Source organism: Solanum verrucosum, unplaced genomic scaffold (assembly GCF_900185275.1).
Source record: "Solanum verrucosum unplaced genomic scaffold, falcon-dt-bn FXZP01000006.1, whole genome shotgun sequence".
Lineage (NCBI taxonomy): Eukaryota > Viridiplantae > Streptophyta > Magnoliopsida > Solanales > Solanaceae > Solanum > Solanum verrucosum.
In genome coordinates, this window is record NW_026019841.1 from 254,261 (window position 1) to 276,215 (window position 21,955).

Here is a 21,955-nt window from a genome sequence, read left to right on the forward strand (position 1 = left end):
ATTCATCCTTTAAAAAACTTCTTGAGAATTTTACAAACAATGTGAACACTTTAAAAAAGAATTAATTGTAAGGTTAATGCATGAAAATTTTAATTAGTGTTTTCTTGATTTAGTAAGGTGGACGATTAATATGCGACAGTTATTTTTAGTAAGATAATCAATTAATATGAGACAGAAGGAGTATGTCAAATATCATTACTTCCTTAGTCTAACAATAATTGTCCAATATACTATTTTGGGATGTTCAACAATACTTGCTCGCTTTATGAAATCAATATATAATTTTACACTTAATTTCTTTTTATTCTTATAATTAATTATGATATAGTAAAATTATCTTTTTTTATTTATATTTTTTTAAGAATATGTAAAATTTATAGTGAATAAATATTGTTGGACACGAAGAATAATTATTAACAAGGCCAACAGGCGTATTTTTTCACATGTTTCAACAGAGGAAGCAAAGCCCACTGCGAGTCCGAAAGCCACGTGTGAGTTTCTTCACTTGGGCAAAAAGCCCTTATTATTATAACGCCTGCGAAAATTGAATCAGCAACTAAGTGCCCTTCTCCGCCGCGGACATCCGCTGCAACCGGTGGCAGCCATTTGACTTACTAGATTGCAGTAATGCCGAAGAAGAGTAACGGAAATTCCGACAACCACGACGGAGATGAGCCGGAGGATTTCGTCATTCCATCTTCCAGTGCCGAATCACAAGACGCCGATGAAACCGAGGAAGAAAGCGACGACGTACAGAATGTTCACAAGGAGTATGTAAGCGATACGGACAAAGAAGAAGAAGAGGAGGAAGAAAAAGTCGAGGGTAGCAAAGTCGGTAATCGGGGCAGGAAGGAGGATTTGGAAGTACAGAAGAAGGTTTATAGAAGAAAGGGGAAGAAAATAGTGGATGGTAGTGGGCAGAGCGAGAGTGAAAACTTGAAAATATATACGAGAAAGAAGAAGATGATAGAAAAAGAAGAGGAGGTTGAAGAAAAGGAGCAAAATGTCGGTGCAAAAATGGCTAAAAGCAAAAAGGATTATAGGGAGAAAAATACGAAGGAGAAGAATGAAAAGGCAAAGAAGGAAGATAAAGTGAATGAAGGTAAAACGGCAAAGAACAATGGAGATTCTAGTCGTGGAGGCAAAAATGAAAAGAGGAACAAGAAGGATGAGAGGAGGGAAGTAGAAGGAGAAACAAAACTAGCAAAAAAGGGAAAGAGCAATGGAGGTTCTAGTCATGGAGGTGTAATTAAGAAGGAAGAGAACAAGAAGAAGAAAAGGACAGACGAAGGAGAAAGAGAAGGACAATCAGCAAAAAAGGCCAAGATCAATGGTGATTCGAGTCGGTTGAAAAAAGAAGAGAAAAATATGAAGAAGACACAAAATAGAAAGGAAGGAGATGAAGAGGCTGAAGAAAAGCTAGTGAAAAAATCATATAGCAATGGAGTTGCAAGTCCAGCTACAAAGGAGAAGATGAAAAGGGAGAAGGAAAAGGAGGGTAAAACAAATAATGGCAAGGTAAAAGATGAAGCAATTAGCAATGGTACCACCAAAAAGAATGAGGAGAAGAAATTGAAGGCAAAGAAGAAAAGGGAGGATGATGAAGAGGAGGAAGATGAGAAGAGTGAGAGTGCGCTTTACCAATTTCCCCATAACCGAGTCCATCGGATAATAAAAAATGAAAATGCTGATATTAGGATGTTACACGAAGCAACCTTCCTTGTTAACAAAGCTACGGTATGGCTCTACAATCCTTATTCAATTGTTCAATAGTTGATGCTGTACATATAATTTTCATTGTCTTATGTACATTGATGTTATAAAAGAGTTCCTGATAAGGCATTTCTCATATTAATCCTTTCAAAATTCGTTCTTTGACTTCTAGGACTTCTATTCAAGAAGTGACCAATTAATACAAATGCAGTCTAAAACCTCCATTGCTCACTGATTTTGGAGATTGTTAAACTTCTTTTAGTGTTATGTGGACTATGAGAATGCTGCTGGAGGCATTTATGATATACACAATAGCTCAAGTAAAGAAAGGTGAAGTAAGTTTTGACAAGATCATTTAGTGTAAATGCTGACATTTAGATATATAAGTTAAATGTTACGTGATAATGACATAATAGATGGAGATCTAACGAAAATAAATCAAAAGAACGTCGATGAAATGAAAAGTAGTCCGAGTGTGCTATGTGATGAGCAGATAAGAAGTGTTGTAACACATTGAATCTCGGGTCGTTAAATACTAACATATTTGCTAGATGAATGGTGTAGAAATGTGGATATTAAGATGAATGTTATGTAGAATACAAAAAATTAGAGGTGATAATATCCAACAGAGGATGTAAATAACACAAATAGACGATAAAATGAGAGAATTTCACCTAGGTAGTTTTATCGTGTCTTATGTTAACCACAAAGAACCATGTCTTACTATTACATAAGCCTGTATATGCACCGACTCAGAGGTGTGATAATGCGATGACTGAAGAAGGTAATAGACTCTTAGTAGACCTACGATATCTCGGCTTAAATATTGACTTGGCTAAGAAAAGACACAATGAAAGCAATTCATATAGGTGATACCAATTAGTTGGGATTAAGGCTTAGTTGTCTTACACTTATAATCAGTCTGATTTTGATAGGGAGTCCTTTTGTCGTGTTAGAGACTTGTGCCCGTATTACTGATAAGTGTGTGGTTTAGAGAACCACTAGTTCTAGAGAACTCCTTATTGCCCTTTAGACGCACTGGAATCAAGTGAAATTGAATAGAAGTATAGAACAATTTTTTTTTTTTTTTTGGGATTCATGAATCCGACCTCAGTTGATTTGAGGTTGAGGCATAACTGTTGATTGAATTATTGGAGATTGCAGAAGCCACTTACCAGTGTGAGATTTGGACTAGGCTGCTAAAGGCATACATGATTTGGCCTAATATCACAAATGGAACTCCTTTTTTTTTTCTTTGAGAAAGTAATGAAACTCTCTTTTTTACAGGAATAATATCATAAGTATAACTAGGAACTTATTGAAGCCACAACAAGTAATATGGAACGTAGCTGTGAATATTATTCACATCCTTAAGCTAAAGACGATCCTTAGAAATACCATATTCTTAGCTGGCCTAAACCAATCCATGCCTTACTTCCTCTAGCATCTAATTGTGTTGGTGAAATATTCATGTCTCTCATGCATTGAGGAGTAAGACTTGTGGAACATGGAAATCCTTGTTTCAAAGTCCATTGAATTGGGTAGATGCTTCATATATTTGGCAATTGTAAATCTAGTGTCATTTATTGGACTAGAAAAACATCTATGATGCTTTCTGATTTTTTATGTTGTGTCCATGTTGCTTTTCTTTTCTCTGGTAATATAGTTGCACCAAATTAGTTAATTATTGCAGTCCAGGTTTATATCATTTTCTGTACAACATTTTATTTTATAAGCAGAGACTATTTGAAATGCTTTTGCTGAGTATTGAGGCGTAGATTCTTTACTTTGAAATTGTAGTAGCATTTTGTTGTCCATTATATGATCAAGAGAAGAATTCCGCTCAAAAGTGTAAGACCCGTTTCTGGTGAATTGCTTGCTTCGAAACAGTTTCATTGTTCCTTCCTTTTTCCTATCATATTTTCTGTAGCCTTGGTTGTTTCACTGTAAATTTTCTTTTGTTTTTATGTTATTGGTTCTTCTTTGCCCCTTCCAGCATCTTTTTTTTTTTTTGAACATTGGTAAAGTTGTATTCTTTAGCATTAAGGACATGCTGGCCACCTTAAAAAATTTACAGCCCTAACCAAATTTACAAGCTCCCTATTAATTCTATAATTTGATCTACATCTTCTATACAGAGCTGTTTACACCAAAAAAGTAAAGATACCAAACAATTCCATTTTACTTTGTGAAAGGAATTAGATCTATCTTCAAAACATCTCCCATTTCTTTCCTTCCACACTGACCACCATATGCATGATGGTATTAGCTTCCACCACTTCTTTTGAGTCTTGCTACCCCCCTTCTGATCCAACATTTAAAAATATCAGAGGTGTGTTCTGGCATAGTCCAGCTGCAGCCTGTGATGTTGAGAAACAGCTCCCAGAGCTGTGTAGTGAATTTGCAATGTAAAAATAGGTGTTTGTTTGTTTCCCCAGTCAAATTGCATAGGAAACAACTAGGGACTAGTTGCATTCCGTTCTTCTGTAACACTTCTTGAGTTAAGCAGGCTCTTTTGATGACTAACCAAGTGAAGCATTTCACTTTGGTGGGGATCAGTTTGAAATGGACTTTAGATTAAGATCAAGCCTAAGCCCAGGGTTTTAGGTGAAGTAAGCTGCCTATTTGGATTTGTGCTTTCTGCCTATTTGTCTTAGGTGGTCTTCTGGGTTGTGTTATAAGGAGAATGAAGGCAAATAAGAAAAGAAAAGGATAAAGGATTTGCTTTTGAGTTGATTAATTTGGTGCAACAACAACAACAACAACAATAACAACAACATATCAGTGTGATCCCACAAGTGGGGTCCAGGAAGGTTGGGGTGCACGCAAACCTGACCCCTACCTACGCTTTCCGATAGACTATTTCAAAGCTTGTGGAAGTTACTAATTTTGTAACTGGAGTAGTAGCAGCAGTATTATCTTTCGTCTGCATGTTAACTTGCTACACATGCTTACAATGTCTTACATAATTTTGGTTGCTTCCATGCAGGAGAAATTTCTTGAAGTATTTTGCAGGGAGGCTTATGCTTGTTCTTTTCTGGATCGCAAAAGTTATGTTGGATACAACCATCTGTGTGAGTATCTCTCAATCCATCACTTGTAAAGCTAGATCAACGTGACTTCCTAGTGTAATAGCTAGACCTTTTGATGTTACATTTTAATCATGAGTAGTGTCTGAGCACATGCAACATGCGTGTATGCCATTTCTGTGGGAACAAACCTTTAAAAGAATTACATAAATAATATTCAACAAATATGTTTGAATTATGAAATAAAAATTGATTTTTTTCTACAAGTTTTTGAAAATGAAAAATGTTGATCTGATTTAACTAAATAAAGAAAAAAAATCATGCCCCACACTATCATTCATCTTTTGTGGGTGGTAAATCTTAATGAAGAAGTGGAGAAAAAAAACTAATTGTGTGCATACTAAATACACATTGGCATGTCAACCAAGTTTAATCGTGTTTGGCTAAGAGTTTCAGGGAAAATCTTAATATGGTGAAGATAGTGTTGCTAGATCATGTTGGCACTAGATAGAGAGAATAATGTAATGGAAGTTACCAATTTTTTAAAAAGAGAATAATGTTAAAATCAAGGTTAGAAAAAGAAGACTTACGTGTACGTGTTGGATTCAAACTCCAAGATCATACCATGAGTATACTCACAAACATCTTTTTTGAAACAAAGAATGTCCTTAGAAAAATATGAAAAAATAAATGAAAAGAGAACCTACTGTGTGAAAACGATATCAGATATCTGCAACCAACAAAATATACAAGCATGATCGTTGTTGATACTTTAGGATTAATAACAAAAAAAATTAAGGTTGAACAACATTTTTTTTTTTTTGAAACTGGTAAATGTGTATTCCTCAACATTAAGGACATGTTGGACACCATAAAAAAGTGTTAGATAAAAAAAACAGCAACTAGAAAACAAGATACTTACAGGGATCTTAATAAATCTACAAATTGATCTATATTCTCTAAACCTACTTCTTTACACCAAAAGTAGAAAGATATTATACAATTCCATTTAACTTTCTGGATGGAATTGGATCTATCTTCATAACACCTCCCATTTCTCTCTCTCCAAACTGTCCACCAGATGCATTGTGGGATGATCCTCCACCACTTCTTTTGACTTTTGCTGCCTCCTCGTTTCATCCAGCAACTAAGCAAAACTGCAGTATGCTCCGACATAGTCCAACTTGTCTTTGTTATGTTGAGAAATAGAGACCAAAGTTGTGCTGTAAAAGTGCAGTGCAAAAATAGATGACTGTTTGTTTCATTTGTCTCATTGCATAAGAAGCACCTGGAAACTATGATGGCCCCTTTCTTCTTCAAAACTTCTTGTGTCAGGCATGCTCTTTTAACCACCAACCAAGTAAAGCATTTTACCTTGGTTGGGGATGGACTATTCCATAAGTTTTTCCATATTTTTGGTTGCCCTCTACACTGTACCCTTTCTTCCATTATATAAATGCTTTTAACAGAGAATTGCCCATCAATATTGTGTTTCCATCTTAATGTATCTGGTTCAGCAGTAGTGCCATTGAAATCGTCAATCCTATTTAGCAAATCGGCTACTCTATCGATCTCCCAGTCATTTAGCAATCTCCTGAAGAATAAGTTCCATCCCTGTGCACTCCACATATCATAAATGGTGCCATCTGGGTTGTTGCTTAGAATAAACAGGTCTGGAAAAATCTCCATTAATGGACTTTGCTCCTTCCAAGCATCCTTCCAGAATGTTATTCTTTTCCCATCTCCAGCTCTCTTCTGCAAGTTCCCTTCCAGTTTGGGCCATAGAGCTCTAATGGTCTTCCAAACTTCAACTCCGTAAGTGTCAATGCTCACATTGGCACACCATGGGTTGAGTTCACCAAACTTGTGTCTAATTACCTCCCTCCATAATGCATGATCCTCCCCATTGTATCTCCAGAGCCATTTCATCAATAAACTATTGTTCTGTGCTCTCAGATTTCTGATGCCCAAGCCACTTTGTTCTCTACTGTGCATTGTTGTCTGCTAATTGACTAGTTTATATCCTTTGCCCTCTTTGCAGCCATGCCACAGGAAATCCCTCCTAAGTCTGTCCAGCTTTTTCATAACTTTGGGAGGTATGGGAAATAGAGACATTACATACGTAGGAAGTGCATCAAGAACAGAGTTGATAAGGATGAGCCTCCCATCTAGTGATATGTACCGTGCCTTCCACCTAGCCAATCTTTTTTCAGTTTTCTCTAATATTCCATCCCAAATTTCCCCTGCCTTGTGTTCACTGCCCAGAGGCATACCAAGGTATGTAGTTGGCATATTTTCAACTTTGCACCCTAAAATAATTGCAAGATTTTGGATATTTGGCACCTCTTTTATCGGGAACAAACTGGTTTTTCCCCAGTTAACTTTCAAGCCAGAAGAAACTTCAAAAATAGTCAAAATCATTCTGATGTAACCTATTTGTTCAACCTTTGGCTCACAAAATATCACTGTGTCATCTGCATACTGTAGGTGACATACCTCCATTATTTTCCCTCTGCTATTTCCTATCTCAAACCCTTTAATCCATCTATTTTGTAATGCTATCCTCATCATGCTATCAAATCCCTCCATTGCTAGTATAAACAGGAAAGGAGACAGAGGGGTCACCTTGTCTAAGACCCCCTTCAGAACCAAAAAAACCTACAAGTTCGCCATTCACCAAAACAGAGAACTTGACAGTTTTAATGCAAAAGTCAATCCATTTCAACCATTTCTCACCAAAGCCCATTTGACTGAGAGTATTCAACAAGAATCTCCAGTTGACATGATCATAGGCTTTTTCTATGTCTAGCTTACACATGACACCTGCTTCTGCCCCTTTAAGTCTTGAGTCCACACACTCACTAGCAATTAGGGCTGCATCCATGATCTGTCTTCCTTTTATAAATGCCATCTGATGCTTGTTAACTAAATTGTTAACCACCTTCTTGAGTCTTTCAACCAGTATCTTTGCCACAATCTTATATATTCCACCTATGAGACTTATGAGACTTATAGGTCTGAAATCTTTCAATTCTGAAGCTCCAACCTTCTTTGGGATCAAGGCTATGAATGATGCATTGAGGCTTTTCTCAAACTTCTGATATTCAAAAAAATATTGGAGAGTCTTCAGGATGTCCTCCTTTATAAGTTCCCAGAAAGCCAAATAAAAGGGCATAGGGAATCCATCCGGCCCTGGTGCCTTCTCCATAGCACACAATTTAATGCCTTCTAAGATTTCATCCTCTTCAAATTGTCTTTGTAGCTCCTCCTGTTCTTCTGCAGATATCCTTGTAGCTTCATGTAACACTAACTCTGGCCTCCACTCTTCTGTCTCCTTATACAGGTTCTTGTAGTAATTTTGAATAGCTTCTTTGATCTCCTCTGCATCTGTCACCTCCATACCATCCACCTTCAAGTTATCAATGGAGTTTACCCTTTTGTGAGTTGTAGCTATCCTATGGAAGTATTTTGTATTTTGTCGCCCTGTTTCAACCATTGTATTCTTGATCTTTGTCTCCAAGCTATCTCCTCATTTCTTGCAACTTCTTCAAACTCTAAAGCCAAATTTGATTTTTGCATTGCCTCATCATCTGTGAGAGCTCTTTGTTCCTGGATTGCTTCCAAAGCTGCAAGCTGGTTTAAAATGTCACCCTTTCTTTGTTTCTAGTTGCCCCTGTTGTTTCTACTCCACTCTTTTAACTTTTCTTTTAGCATCTTCAGTTTCTCAGCTAAATTATAGTCAGGCCTCCCCTTAACAACAAAAGCTCCCCACCACTGTTGTACCTTTTCTTTGAACCCTTCTACCCTCAGCCACCAACTTTCAAATTTGAAGTATTTTTTCTTGAAGTTCAGCTCTCCACAAGATAGCATGATTGGGTTGTGGTCAGATCCTATCTTTGGTAATACTGCATGTTTGATGAGAGTAAACTGCTCTTCCCATGATGAAGAGTATAAGAATCTATCGATTCTTGAGGCACTTCTATGATTCTCCCCCCTTCTCCAAGTATAAGATCCTCCAAATAAAGGAGGATCCACAAGCTCCATCTCTTCAATGCATTTAGAGAACTCAGACATTACTCCATTTGTTCTGAAACAGTTTGTTCTTTCATTGGGGTATCTGATTACATTAAAATCACCTCCCACCACCCAAGGTCCTGCACACCTTCCCCCCGCTGAATATAGCTCCCCCCATAAGTCTCTTCTTTCCACTCTTTTACAATCAGCATACACTGCTGTTACAAACCAAAAAAGATAAGAATTTTCCCCAGACATTTTACAAGTTATGCTTTGGTTGCCATGTTCTACCATTTCCCCTTTCCAAACTCTCCTGTCCCATAAAATAATTATTTCCCCTGGCTACCATCAGCCTCTAAATGTATCTCTCCCACCCATCTATTGTCCCAGATACTATGTATGAGTCTATCTATATTTCCCCCCAACTTTGTTTCTACCAAAATATACACATCTGCACTCCATTGATTAATCAGATTCCTTATCACCCCCTCTTTCTTTCGTCATTAAGTCCCCTCACATTCCAAGACACGATCTTTATCCTCATCTATGCATAATGGTTAGTCTCCTCCCACTTATTCTAGGTTCGCCATCCTTGAATTTCATATCGAACATTAAATTCTTGAGCTCTTTTGGAACTGTGTTATTGTTGCTATTTGAGGATTTACCCTTTCCTGCGTGTCTCTCCAAATATCTCTTTTGATCCAGCTTCATGCACAAAGCATAAGCCTCTTTTTCACATCCCTTGATAGCTGCTCCAAAGGCTTGCCCTAATTTGATCACATTAAGGTGTACCCAGATTGTAGCCCTTATCTCTATCATCTCTTCTGTGAGATTTTCTTCGATGCTCAATGGTTCTGGTTCATTGTAAGTGACCAGCTGATTCTCAAAACTTTCTAGAAAGGAAGAATCTGCCCCGCTCATACAGTAATTATTTGTCTCCCCTTCAAAAGCTATGCTATCTTCTTCTTGAGTCATGTCCTCTGCCTGTGCCTCCTCGATTCTCTGATTTCTGGTTTTTGGTTCTCCTTCTTCCATTTGCATGTGTTTTCCCAGTTCCCAATCCATTATATAGTGCTTAAAAGGATGTTTTGCTTCTCCCCAATTTGAGTTGATGAAATCAGAAAAAGGCTCAGTGAACATAGCAGTTTTGGGCTTGCTAGAAAGGCCCAAAAGTTGTGTGAGATGGGCTTGTGTTTTATTCAGATTTAAAGTGTGCTCAGGGGTCCCACTTCCACTAGCCATGTGACTGTTGTCCTTTTCTTGTACCCATTCCTTGTAAACCTCGATATCCGTTGTTTTCTTTGTTGCTGGACCTTTTCCTCTTTCTAACACTCTATTTCTGTCTTCTAGCAGCATAGGTCTGTCTTGTGTACCATCAAGCAGTATGTCACTATCACCTCGATCTGCTCTCTTCTCCACCTCCATCAATCTATATGTCGCCGGTGACTCAACCCATACCGGCAGTGAGTATATCAAACCATTATCGACGATCTCAATCTTCGTGGGGATCTTCTCCCTTGGTCCTCTAACTCTGATTCTTGCCCATCTCAGATGATTTTTTGTTTCTGTCTCCTCTTCAGTTTCTAGCCACCCCCAACATTCATCACCTATCTTTTCCATCACCTTATTGTTCCAGAGCTGCAATGGTAGCCCTAAAACCCTAATCCAAAACCAATCAAACCTTTTTTCATCTGGGAAGGCTCCTACTGTTGGAGACCACCATTCCAGCTTCAAAGTCAGACCTTGTCTCTTCCATTCACCCATGATAACATGTTCAGCCATTCTTCTGGTCTGAAATTCGAAGAGGAAGAGGAAGCCACTCATGTCGTACACCTGAACATTATGAGCTCCTTTCCACATTTGTTGGGCCCATTTGCGCACTTCATTTCGAATTGGCATATCTCCTTCTCCACAAAACCTGCCAACGAGACATCTTCGTAACAGGTTGCTGTCATCTACATCTGAAGACACCGTCAGCATTGAATTCTCACTGGCTACATTCATTTCTCTCTTGCTCCATTTACTATTGTGCAGAGCTCCCTTGTAATCCCCCTTCCCAGCGATTGTATTGAGATTTAATTCACTTTTTGTAATAAATTCCCCTTTCTTCTCTACTTTTCTCTCAATGAAGTTTTCCACTCTTGTTACCAGACTCCCCCATCCCTCATTAAATGTATTTTCTGGAATAATAATTACTGATCTACTCTGCCCATTCACTGTAATAACAGAAATAAATCACCCATACTTGTTGAACTTCAGGGAGCAATAAATATATGTTGAAATGTCTCTGCATCTCCATGTTTTGAAGTTTTCCCCCCTGCTTTCAGAAGCTTCCCTTAATCTTTTGCATAACCAAAGTAAAGCTCCCCTACTCAATAGCATACGCCTGGTACTCTCCATCAACTCAAACCATCTCTCTGAAACAGATATTGACTCTGTAAGATCATAAGATCCCCCCCCCCCCCCCTGTCTGAAATACAACCTGTTCTCCATGTTCTAAATGCTACCTCAAAAAAAGGCAAGAAAGGGAAGAGATTCCGATGGCAGAGAACCACCGGAAAAGGGGCTCTAGACACCCAAAAGGGATCTCTAGAATCCACCTAGGGAAAAGTGCCTGGGAGCATTTTTGTTCTAGTAGACTAGTAGCACTCAAGCATAACAGAGAATTGTTGAACAACATTTCATCAGCTTGTTCTTAAAGTTGGGAGATGAAATCCTTACCAAATTAAGATTTCATGAATTTGATTGGGAACACAAAATGATATCATAAGTTTTAGAGGATAACAAATATATCGTACTTGTACATTGGCTTTTATATATTTGTATGAGTAGTGGAAAAGACTTATAGGATGGAGCTTAAAGAGGAAGTGTCCTTTAAAATCCTATTTCTTCACGTTTTCTAACGGTTAAGAGAGATCTCATTCACTGATTTTTCTTTAATCCATTTTTACTGCATGACTTGATGCATATCTAAAAATTAAATTGACTATTCCAATAATCTGATTAGATGTGTTGAGTATTGTCACGACCCTAACTACCCCCCAACTTTGATTGTCAACCAACAATCCCATTATTTGCCAGGAGAACCGAACAATAAAAAAATAGCTAACATAACCCGAAAAGAATGATGAAGTCTAAAAAATCAAATCATAGATTACGAATTCAATTGAAATAATGAAAAGAAATATCTCAACAAACCCAACTAGAGCCAATATAACCTAAAGTCCGGAGAATCTATAAGAATCAGTTCAAGTATCTCATATTGAGTATGCAAACCCCACTAAAAATAAGGAAATAGAAAGATAGATAGATATGTGACTTCTGTGGATCTAGAGCATGGCTCACCTCAAAGCTTGTAAAAGACTTGGTGTCAGGTGATTCACTCATCAACCGAAGCGTTAGCTAACACACTTGCATATGTAGCGGATAGGGTTAGTCACAAAGACTAAGTAAAGTCTAGCTCCGGTCCATCTCGTACCTGGAGCAAGTAAGCAATATACACACACACACATATATTATATATATATATATATATACACGCACACACACATATATACATATTTACATACATACATATATATATGAATGTGTTCATATATATATATGTATATATATATATATATGAATGTGTTCATATATATATATGTATATACATATATATATGAATGTGTATATATATATATATACACAATATGCTAAGGAAAATAGTATACGAAGTGTAGAAGAGAGATATTAGTCATGTCAAGAAAGATGATGATGAGATGCAAGCTAACGTAGCACAACAATACACGCCAATAAAACCTTAGAGTTGCGGAGGGTCTCTAGCTCAACTATCTTACCATACACAACTACAAAACCTCGGAATTGCGGAGGGAAACTCTGGCCCAACCGTCTTACTACACAACAACAAAACCTCAGATCTGTAACTCTGGTCCAACTGTCTTACCATACACAACAACAAATTTTCAGAACCGCGAAGGGTAACTCTGGCAGTCTTACCATTTCGGCTGTGAATGGTGGCTTTGGCCCAACGCCTTACGCGGAGTCTCTTCGAGATGTGGAGGGTGACTCTAGCTTAACTATCTTTATATACACCCAAGGACATGTAAAATCAAGTAAATACATCAATCCTAAGGCTAAATAGCCACACAACCATACAATATGAGTAATATTCAAATCACAACGTATCTTGAAGATATCACCAAATCTCAAAAGTGTAAAGGAATCACAATATTAATAAGTCTGCCGAGCACACACTCACTCCACACAGGTGCCAGATAGTCGAAAACATATATGTAGGCAAAGACCAAGCTTAGAAGAAGTGAAGAACGGTACTCAGAAGTTAAGATCTTCTCTTACCTAGATTCACGCTACAAGTAAGCTCACAATATCCAAATTTGTGCCCTCAGGCCTCATAGCAACTCAATCTAAGCAAAAACATAAATAACGATTTCAAATTAGTGTAGAAAAACTAATTTAGGACACCTCGGGGTTAAAATCATATCTTGTGTCAACTCAAACTTGCCATCGGTCAACTATCTGAGATCAGAAATTGGTTGACACATTATCCATAAGCCGTAGAGTCCAAATTTATAGTTAATTTCTCAGTTGGAATCCACTTGGTGGTTTAATCCTTCAACTTTTCAATTTCCTCCCCAATCTAGGACTTAGGGTTCAATCTCTTAATTTCCAAGTTCAAATGTTTTTTGAAACTGAATTTCTAAGTTCAAATTCTTCAGATTAAATCCAACCTATAGCATAGTCTCTTCTTCAGCACTGAATAATTTATCATAAACCCTTAAATATTTATACCCACATCAAAAAGGTAGTTGAAATCACGAAGAGAACTCGTGGTTTATCTCAAAAAGGGGTTAACGGTGATTTTTCACTTCTATATTTTTGCAGTAGCTGCTTAAACAAACCCTCTAAATTTCTATTGGAAGCTTGCTGCTACTGTGTACCAGAGGCGCTGTGATATCGCTGTGTTTATACTTTATATCTTCAAAGTTGATCCAAGAGAAGTCCAGAGCCCACCTTATAAGGTCATAAACAAGACCCTTAAACTAACTTGTGCTCTTTCCCTCAAAGTTCATGTCTAAAGAGATGTAATCTAATCCCATATAAACCCCTTGCTTTAACCTGCATAAGCCATATTTGTACATAAATTTATTGGCAAGACCTTGTCATTAACTTTGCAATCTAAACTTTGAACCAATGTAAAGCTGCCACCTATGCACGCCTTGGCAAGACCCACTGTAACATGTCATTATATAACTATAATGATGCCCTGATGCTGATTAAGTAGTTGAACTTTTCAGATTTATATACTTTCCCAAAGTATATTAATTTTTCACAAAACACTCTTTTGATGGTTGTCCAAGATAGACGGTAAGTCCCTTACATACTCATTTTTTCAAAGCTTCACTTCCTACTTGGTGCCTCCTATAACAAGATTATATATGTATAAACTCATTAAATTAATAATAGTCACACTTAAGAAATAATTTAAAAATTTATACTAACCAACTTATGACAATTAAATGAAGCCACTCAATGCATTGAATGCAAACGGAATTTTTACGAGATGTACAAGTATACACTAATTATATCTAAAATCCCCTTTATTAGAATATATATTTGCATTTATTATGTACAATAATATCATAGGGTAATGTTTAAGTGAAGGGTAAAAAAGTCTATTAACTTTGATAGACATTTTAGTAATTTAATTTTCAGAGGATTCATAAATAGTTATTAGTGGAGGTGTTTGGGAGTTCCTACTTCTAGAATAGGATGGAAAAGAGAAAAATCTCACTGACAGAAATTTCTAGGAAAGAAAAGCAAGAAAAGAAGAATGATCATAACCAACTTGTGGTAATCAGGGATATAGTGGAAGTTCCACTACATATAAGTGACTCAAATAACGAGGAAGAATTAGTGGAACGGGCTACCTTATGCATTCCCTCTAATATCATCAAGTTAAGCCAACAGTTTGGTGCCTCCTTTGAAGGTTAGGAGAAGAAAGCATATTAGCTTTTAAGATAGATCAGAAGAGAGGGTTGAAACAAAGACCTAGGGGAGAACAAGACTTATAAGCAAAACAACAATTCCAAAAGAGGTGTGAAACCTGACTTTTGACATGAAGTTCAAAGAAGGGGAACCATGGAACAGAAGGAGGATTGCACTTGCTGGGAATCCACGAAGATCAAAATTTTAACATGGAATGTAAGGGGTTTAGACAAGGTGGAATAAAAGGAGTCTTGTTAGAAATTTGCTGCTATAGTAGGGGGCTGACATATATGTGCTAGTTGATACAAATCTGTCAAGGTTGGTGAGTTTTTTTTAGCAAATGTGGTGTAAGAAATGGACAGGGAAGATTCTCTATAAGATGGAGTGGAGGGATAGTTGTGTTGTGGGATAAAGGAATTGGAGGGGGGGGGGGGGCAGTGGTGGACAGTGGTGACCAAATTGATCACTTGCAAGTTTGAAGGCATTGACCAAGACTTAACTTGGTGGTTCAGAGCAATTTATGCTGAATGTAGCAAAATTGAAAGTACGCAACTATGATGGGAGCCAGCTGCTATAAAAAGTGTATGTAAAGGGCCATGGGTCATTTATGGGGGGATTTCAACATCATCAGATATCCAGACGAGAGAACAAACTGCCAAAGAATTTCAGGAGCTATGTTTGAATTCTCAGACTAATAACATGGAATTCTTTGACCCTCTTTTATTTGGAGAGTCAATACACACAGAGGAGGGGTGACTATCACATGAGTGCTTCCAGAATAGACATTTTTTTTCTGTTTCTCATTTGGTGGAACTTTTCCTTCCAATTAAACAATTTTTGCTTCCAAAATTGGGTCAGATCACAATCATTTTATTAATATGTGGTGATTAGGAATTCAAGAAATAATATTTTATGTTTGAACAATGGGTCACCAGAAGTCCTGCTTTTATCCTGGCCTCTAAAACATTTCTCTTGACAAGAATTTATCTACATGATAGAATATGTATAACAAGCACCAAGTGCTCATATTGCGACGTTATTGTTGCTGTGATTGAAAGCTACTTTAGGGAAACTGAAAGATTGGGGGAAGGACAACTGGAACAATTGGAGACGAAGGAGAGAGGATATTTTGTGTAGACTCTCTGGACTGGAGAGTATCATGGAACAGAGAGCACTCACTGATGATAAACTCCAAAAAGCTCATCTAGCTATGGAGTTTGAGGAGCTTGCCAAGAATGAGGAAATAACTTGGAGTCAGAGATCTAGAGTTCAATGGTTGAAGAATGGGGACAACACAAAATATTTCCAGAATTCGCAATGCTCATAGGAGATTCTACTCTATAGACACACTGGAAGAGGAGGGGGTTACTATCTCTGATCTATATACCATAATGATGGCCATCCATTTTTTTTATTAGAACTTATACAAAGAGATAGAAACCTGTATCAACATAACATGGGTTCACAAGCATCAACATTGAGGAACAAAAGTGGCTACAAAGACAGTTTGAGGAAGTTATTGGGTGCATTAGAATTTGTGCTAGTGACAAGGCACAAGGGCCTGATGGGTTTTCAATGTGTTTTTATCTAGTCCCTTGGGATATTCTGAAGGAGGATATCATGAACACTAAGCAACATTTTCATGAATATCAAGTCTTTGAAAAGTGCCTCAATGCCATCTACGTTGCTCTCATCCCCATGAAAAGTGGAGTCTTTGATCTGAGCGATTTTAGGCCCATAAGCCTTACGGTGGGATATATAAGTTGGTAAATAAACACCAGATAACTTTCATAAAGAAAAGAGATCATGGATGCTGCTCCCCTTGAGTATGTGAATTTCAGATTGAGAGGAGAAGAACTGGACATCATGTGCAAGTTAGATTTAGGAAGGCTTATGATCATGTCAACTGGGATTTTCTTCCAAGTATACTCAAACAATTGGGGTTTTGAGAAAGGTGGCTGAAGGCTTCTGAGCATGTCAACTGGGATTTTCTTCTAAGTATACTCAAACAATTGGGGTTTGGATAAAGGTGGCTGAAATGGATTGTTTTTGCTTTAAAACTGTCAAGTTCTTAATTCTGGTAAATGGAGAACCTGTAGTTTTTCTTTTTCCATCTGAGGCGGGGTCTCAGACAGGGTAACCCTCTCTCACCATTTTTGTTCATGATAGCCATGGAAGGTTTTAACAATATGATGAGGCTGACAATTCAAAACAGGTGGTTGAAGGAATTCAATTTGAATATTACGGCAGGACTGGAAACATGTCATTTGCTTTATGAAAATGTGTATTGTAATCTTTTGTGAGGACAAAACAGAGTAAATTAGCTTCATCAGGGTGTTGTTTAACTTTGGAAGCAAGTCTCAGTTTTATGTGTAAATTTGAGGAAAAGCAGCCTTCTACCTATCAAGTGGCTCAGATGCGGGGACTGGCTAACATCCTGGGGTGCACAGTAGGTCAACAACTCCAATTGTTTATCTGGGCATGCCTTTGGGCACCAAATACAAGGACTTGGGATGATAGAAAAAACAGAGAAGAAGCTAGCCTGGTGAAATCTCAAAATCTTCCCTTGGGGGGAAGACACATTTATTTAGTGCTAGATTCTTACCTACTTATGTTATGTCCTTACTTCCCATCCCACCAAAAGTTTTGAAGAGGCTAAATAAACTGAGAAGTGATTTTTTTATGATCTGGAAACAAGGAGAGGAGGGGGTTTCATTTAGTTAACTGGAAAATTGCTCAACTTTCCAAGACATCATGTGGCCTTTGGTGTTAGGAATCTAAAAATACAGAATGACTGTCTTCTGATGAAATGGTTGTGGAGTTATGTGGAGGAGGATCAAACACTATAGTAGGAAGTCATACAAAGCATGTATGACCAAAGTAACTAATGGAGTACTAATGTTGTTACAAACCCCTGCGGAATTTTAGTATGGAAGACAATAAGGGCTCTCTGGCCTTAACTATCAGGTAATATCACGTACAGGGTGGGTAATGACGACAAAATTCTTTTCTGGAAAGAAGCATGGAATGGACTGTGGAGGCCTTGATGAATTCCTTCCCTGATTTATTTTCACTTTGTAGCAAACTGGAGGTCACAATAGTTGAATGTTGGTTCAATGGATGGGTATCTCATTAAGGAGACATCTGAATGACAGGGAATTAAGTAGAGTCGCACAACTTTTGTAGTAGGTCGGTGGTTTGAAAGGGATCTCTCCAGGTCCCATCACAATTAAAATAGAAACACACTGAGATTCTCAGTGAGCAAGCTATAAAAAAAAAGTGAGAACGATCAGGCTGTGGGATAAGACCATGGAAGTAGGTATAAAGAGCTTGAGGTCAAGTGTTTTTCTTAATTGTTGGTGGTCAGAAGAACTTGTCTTACACGGGAAGTATAAAAAGGAAAGGGTTCCAAATAGTATCCAGAATTTTTTATGCAATGAGGCATAGGAGACCAATAGTCATCTGTTTTTACATTGTAAAGTAACAACACAGATCTGGACCCTATTTTTGAGCCTCACAAACAGTGAAAAAACAAATGGTTAATGCCAAAACATACTGCTGATCTGTTGGTTTCTGGATCAGAAGAGGGGGGAGCAAGAGCTTAGAGAAGTGGAGAATAATCCCAGCATGCATATGTTGGACAGTTTGTAAAGAAAAGAATGAGAGATGTTTCGAGGATAAATTTTATTCTATACCAAAAGTTAAATGGAAATGTATTGCATCTTTGTTGGTATAAAAGAGGAAGTAGAACAAATAGTTGATCTTTTGGGCTCTTTGTAATAACTTTTGCTACTGTGTTTCTTTTTGGAGGTATTCAACATGTCATTAATGCTAAGGAATACAACACTACCATTTAAAAAAAAAAGGGTTTATTACATATGCGAATTTGAGTTAACATAAAATAAGAAAATATCTTAATTTGGGATTCTTAATTACGACATAGCAGTGAAGAATATTCAATACGATATTCTTCGATTATGTTTGATGTTCAAACAATATTTACTTTCAGTCTTACCACATGGAGAGGTATAGATATAGATCATCTATCTGTACCCAACTAGTTCGGAATCATTGCATTGAAGATGTTATAACTTTGAGTTCTCAACTATGACTTGAATGTTGAAATTTTACTTTAGTTACTGTAGTAATTTTTAGCATAATAAGTTGCGTAGCTTTAGGACGAATTTGAATTTTAAAGTGCTACTAGGTTTTGTTTAGATATTTTTGGTTGTTTTGTTTTAAGTTGGCTATTTGAAGTCTTCCTATGCTTAATAAACATATTGAGAGACATTTCAATTAATATTTTGAACCCTCTTTTTTTTTGTTGAGAAAGTTAAACATTTTATAGCAATACACCAATGGTGTATTTCAGTAGTAATTACATCAGGAGTATACAATAAGCAAAACCAAAAGATCTATCATTTATACCCCTCCTAAACTATCTAAAAAGTGAGTAATAGCCTCCACCTCTTTGGGGAGGACATGATTATACCAAAAATAAAGGGCTATAAGACAGTTCAACTTCAAACTCTGGAAAGGGATGCTCTTGTTTTCGAAGCATCTCTGGTTCCTTTCCTTCCAAATTGTCCACAAGATGCAAGCAGGGACAATCTTCTATCTCTCCTTGTGACCTGATGTATTCCCTTCTCTATTCCAGCATGGACCAGCTGATTCCCCTCAAATTCAAAAAGACCTGCCACAATTTCTCTGTCACTCTGCAATGGAGGAAAAGATGGTTTGTTGTCCCATCTTTTTAAAAATCCATCAATGGTACCAGTGCCTCATTGATCTTACATGATCTGAGTTCTTCCAAGGAACTATTTTCAATCATTTTTAACCCGTGCTTACAATCACCTTAACTTGCATCGCAAAAATATAGCCCAAAACTTACATTTCAAATCTTTAGCCCAAAACACAATTCGATATACAATAATATGTGTCCGGTATATAACAATATTCAAAATATTCATATTTCTTTTTTACAAAAATGTTTTATAACTTGATATACAATATTATACATCAATATATAATATTATTCGAAATTATAAGAGATATTTATGCACCCATATACAATAGTATACAATTTTAAACACTATTATTCAAATATATTCCTCTCATCAAGATCTACCATTTGGCTCTAAGTTTGGATTTTTCGGAGGTTGGGAGAGGGCGGTGGCCCCATGGCAGCCCTCTAGGGCCCTTAAGCTCCTCCTTTGGGCCAATTTAGGTAAGGATTGAAAACCTTGGATAAATTATGTAAAGTAACTTTATGGGCTGCACTAGAGTATAATTATCTCTAAAAATATCGAGACACATTTTCAATCAAATATTTTCAACCCTTTTTATTGCACCAACTTTTAAAAAAACCAACACATAATTATGAAGAATATTTTATAAAGATAATAATGACGAATAGTTTACACTAGTTTTTAATTGTTCTTTGGTTTCATCAGTATCTATATTGTCTCAATACATATGGATCTAAATATCTATAAGATTATATAGTTGGTCCCAACTAGTTTTGGATCGAGACCTTATTGTTATTATGTTAATTCAAGTGCATGGTTTCAATACCAGTTGAGGCCTGCCTCTTTTTTCTTGTTCTCTACCACTATTCATGGGCTAACCCATTCCTAATAAAAAAAAAAACTAAAAAAAAAGAAGTAAAATAAGAGAAAAGGAATCCGCTTATTTTATAATTGCTCATGTTGAGTTCAAATGTCATTTCTCAAATTGCTACCCGTGCAACACATTTTAATGAAGATTTTGGAGGAAGAAAATATAAAATGGACAGAAATAGGATTGGTGGATATAATGATCCTGAATTTGCAATTTTGCAGTCCTACACTGTTTCTATTATGCCTCTCTACCTCACACAAGGTAGGACTAAGGTCTGCGGACACCCAACCCTCGCGTGGCCCCACTTGTGGGATCTCACTGGGCATGTTGTTGTTGTTGTTCGCTATTCCTATTACTTTTTGATTTGATTTGCAATTTAGTTCGAAGAGTTCAAATTAAACCCAGGTTGTGATTGGTGGAACAGTGTTTGTTATTGTGATTTTAAGTATTGTACACAGTCAATGTCAATGTAAATAATATTTTACACTATCTGGTCATAGGATATGTATAGGCAAATTATATGTTACTTGTCGTAGCAGGTAAAGTTGATCTGATGGTGTAAATATTAAAACATTGACGGTGTATATTACTTGGACTCTGTCATTATAGTGTTTCAATTCAGCTGAATTTTGAACCATCAATTTTCTGGAATTCTGTTTCCTAAAAATAAAGTAATGTTCTGGAATCCTGATTGTCGTGTCAATTTAAGGAGAGAACTAGAAGGAGCAGCTAAGATATAATCCATGAATATGTTGTAACATCTTTTTTAGTAAACTTGATTGGTGTAGTTGTAACTTATAAGTATAACCAATTTGTTTCTGAGAAGTCACCTTATTTAGTAACTTGACATGTTTTTGGTTGTTTCAGCTTCAGTTGTTTCCAAACGACCCAGATTTGACTTTCTTTCAGGTATCAATTACGGGTTTTCCAATAACCAATGATGTGTCTCTAATAAAAAGTATTCTTCTCTTTTCCGCTGATTCATTCTTTGCCTATGATGCTATCTTTGTAGATTTTATTCCCCAGAAAGTAAGAGCTGAAGATGCTTTGGCTGAAATCCCCAAGGCTGAGGAGACATGATCATGGTGATCCGGAGTTGATGCCTTGTACAATTAATTTTTTGTTGTTCGTAGACAACCACTTGCTACACTAACTAGCTATTAAGGGCAGTGACTTAGTTTTTGATTTGCTTCATTTGATGACTGTGTTGGTATCAAGTACGTGATATATATAATGAGAGAGAAGGCTAGGGGAAGAGGGTAAAAAAAGGTGGGGTTTAGGGGCACTTGTGTTCTAATCAGTTTATTTCCTATCTGTGCAGTTTATGCCTGTAAATAAAAATGTATTGTCTCTCAAATCTTGAACATCTAGGTCGACTTACGAGTTCCGATCAGGTATTGTGTATCATAATTTCATTTGTCATGCTCTATTTAATCGTATGGAGATGATAATGTCATATTTGTCGGTAAAAACTAATTATGATGCTGTCTGTGATTCTGAAGCTTAATCCTGTGAACTTACGGTTGAGAAGTGACTTGTTTTCTGTTCTCTTCTTTTTAAGCTTCACAACA

General features: G+C 36.9%; 1 protein-coding gene across 1 annotated transcript; it reads left to right on the plus strand.

Annotated features, from left to right (window-relative positions):
• The first annotated feature begins 532 nt into the window (after nucleotides 1-532).
• On the plus strand, nucleotides 533-21,737 carry LOC125816208 (uncharacterized). The gene is made up of 4 exons (XM_049495794.1): nucleotides 533-1,737; nucleotides 4,703-4,787; nucleotides 21,252-21,293; nucleotides 21,397-21,737. The coding sequence occupies exons 1-4, from the start codon at nucleotides 628-630 to the stop codon at nucleotides 21,462-21,464; spliced, it is 1,305 nt and encodes a 434-aa protein (XP_049351751.1). The 5' UTR covers nucleotides 533-627; the 3' UTR covers nucleotides 21,465-21,737.
• The last annotated feature ends 218 nt before the right edge of the window (nucleotides 21,738-21,955 follow it).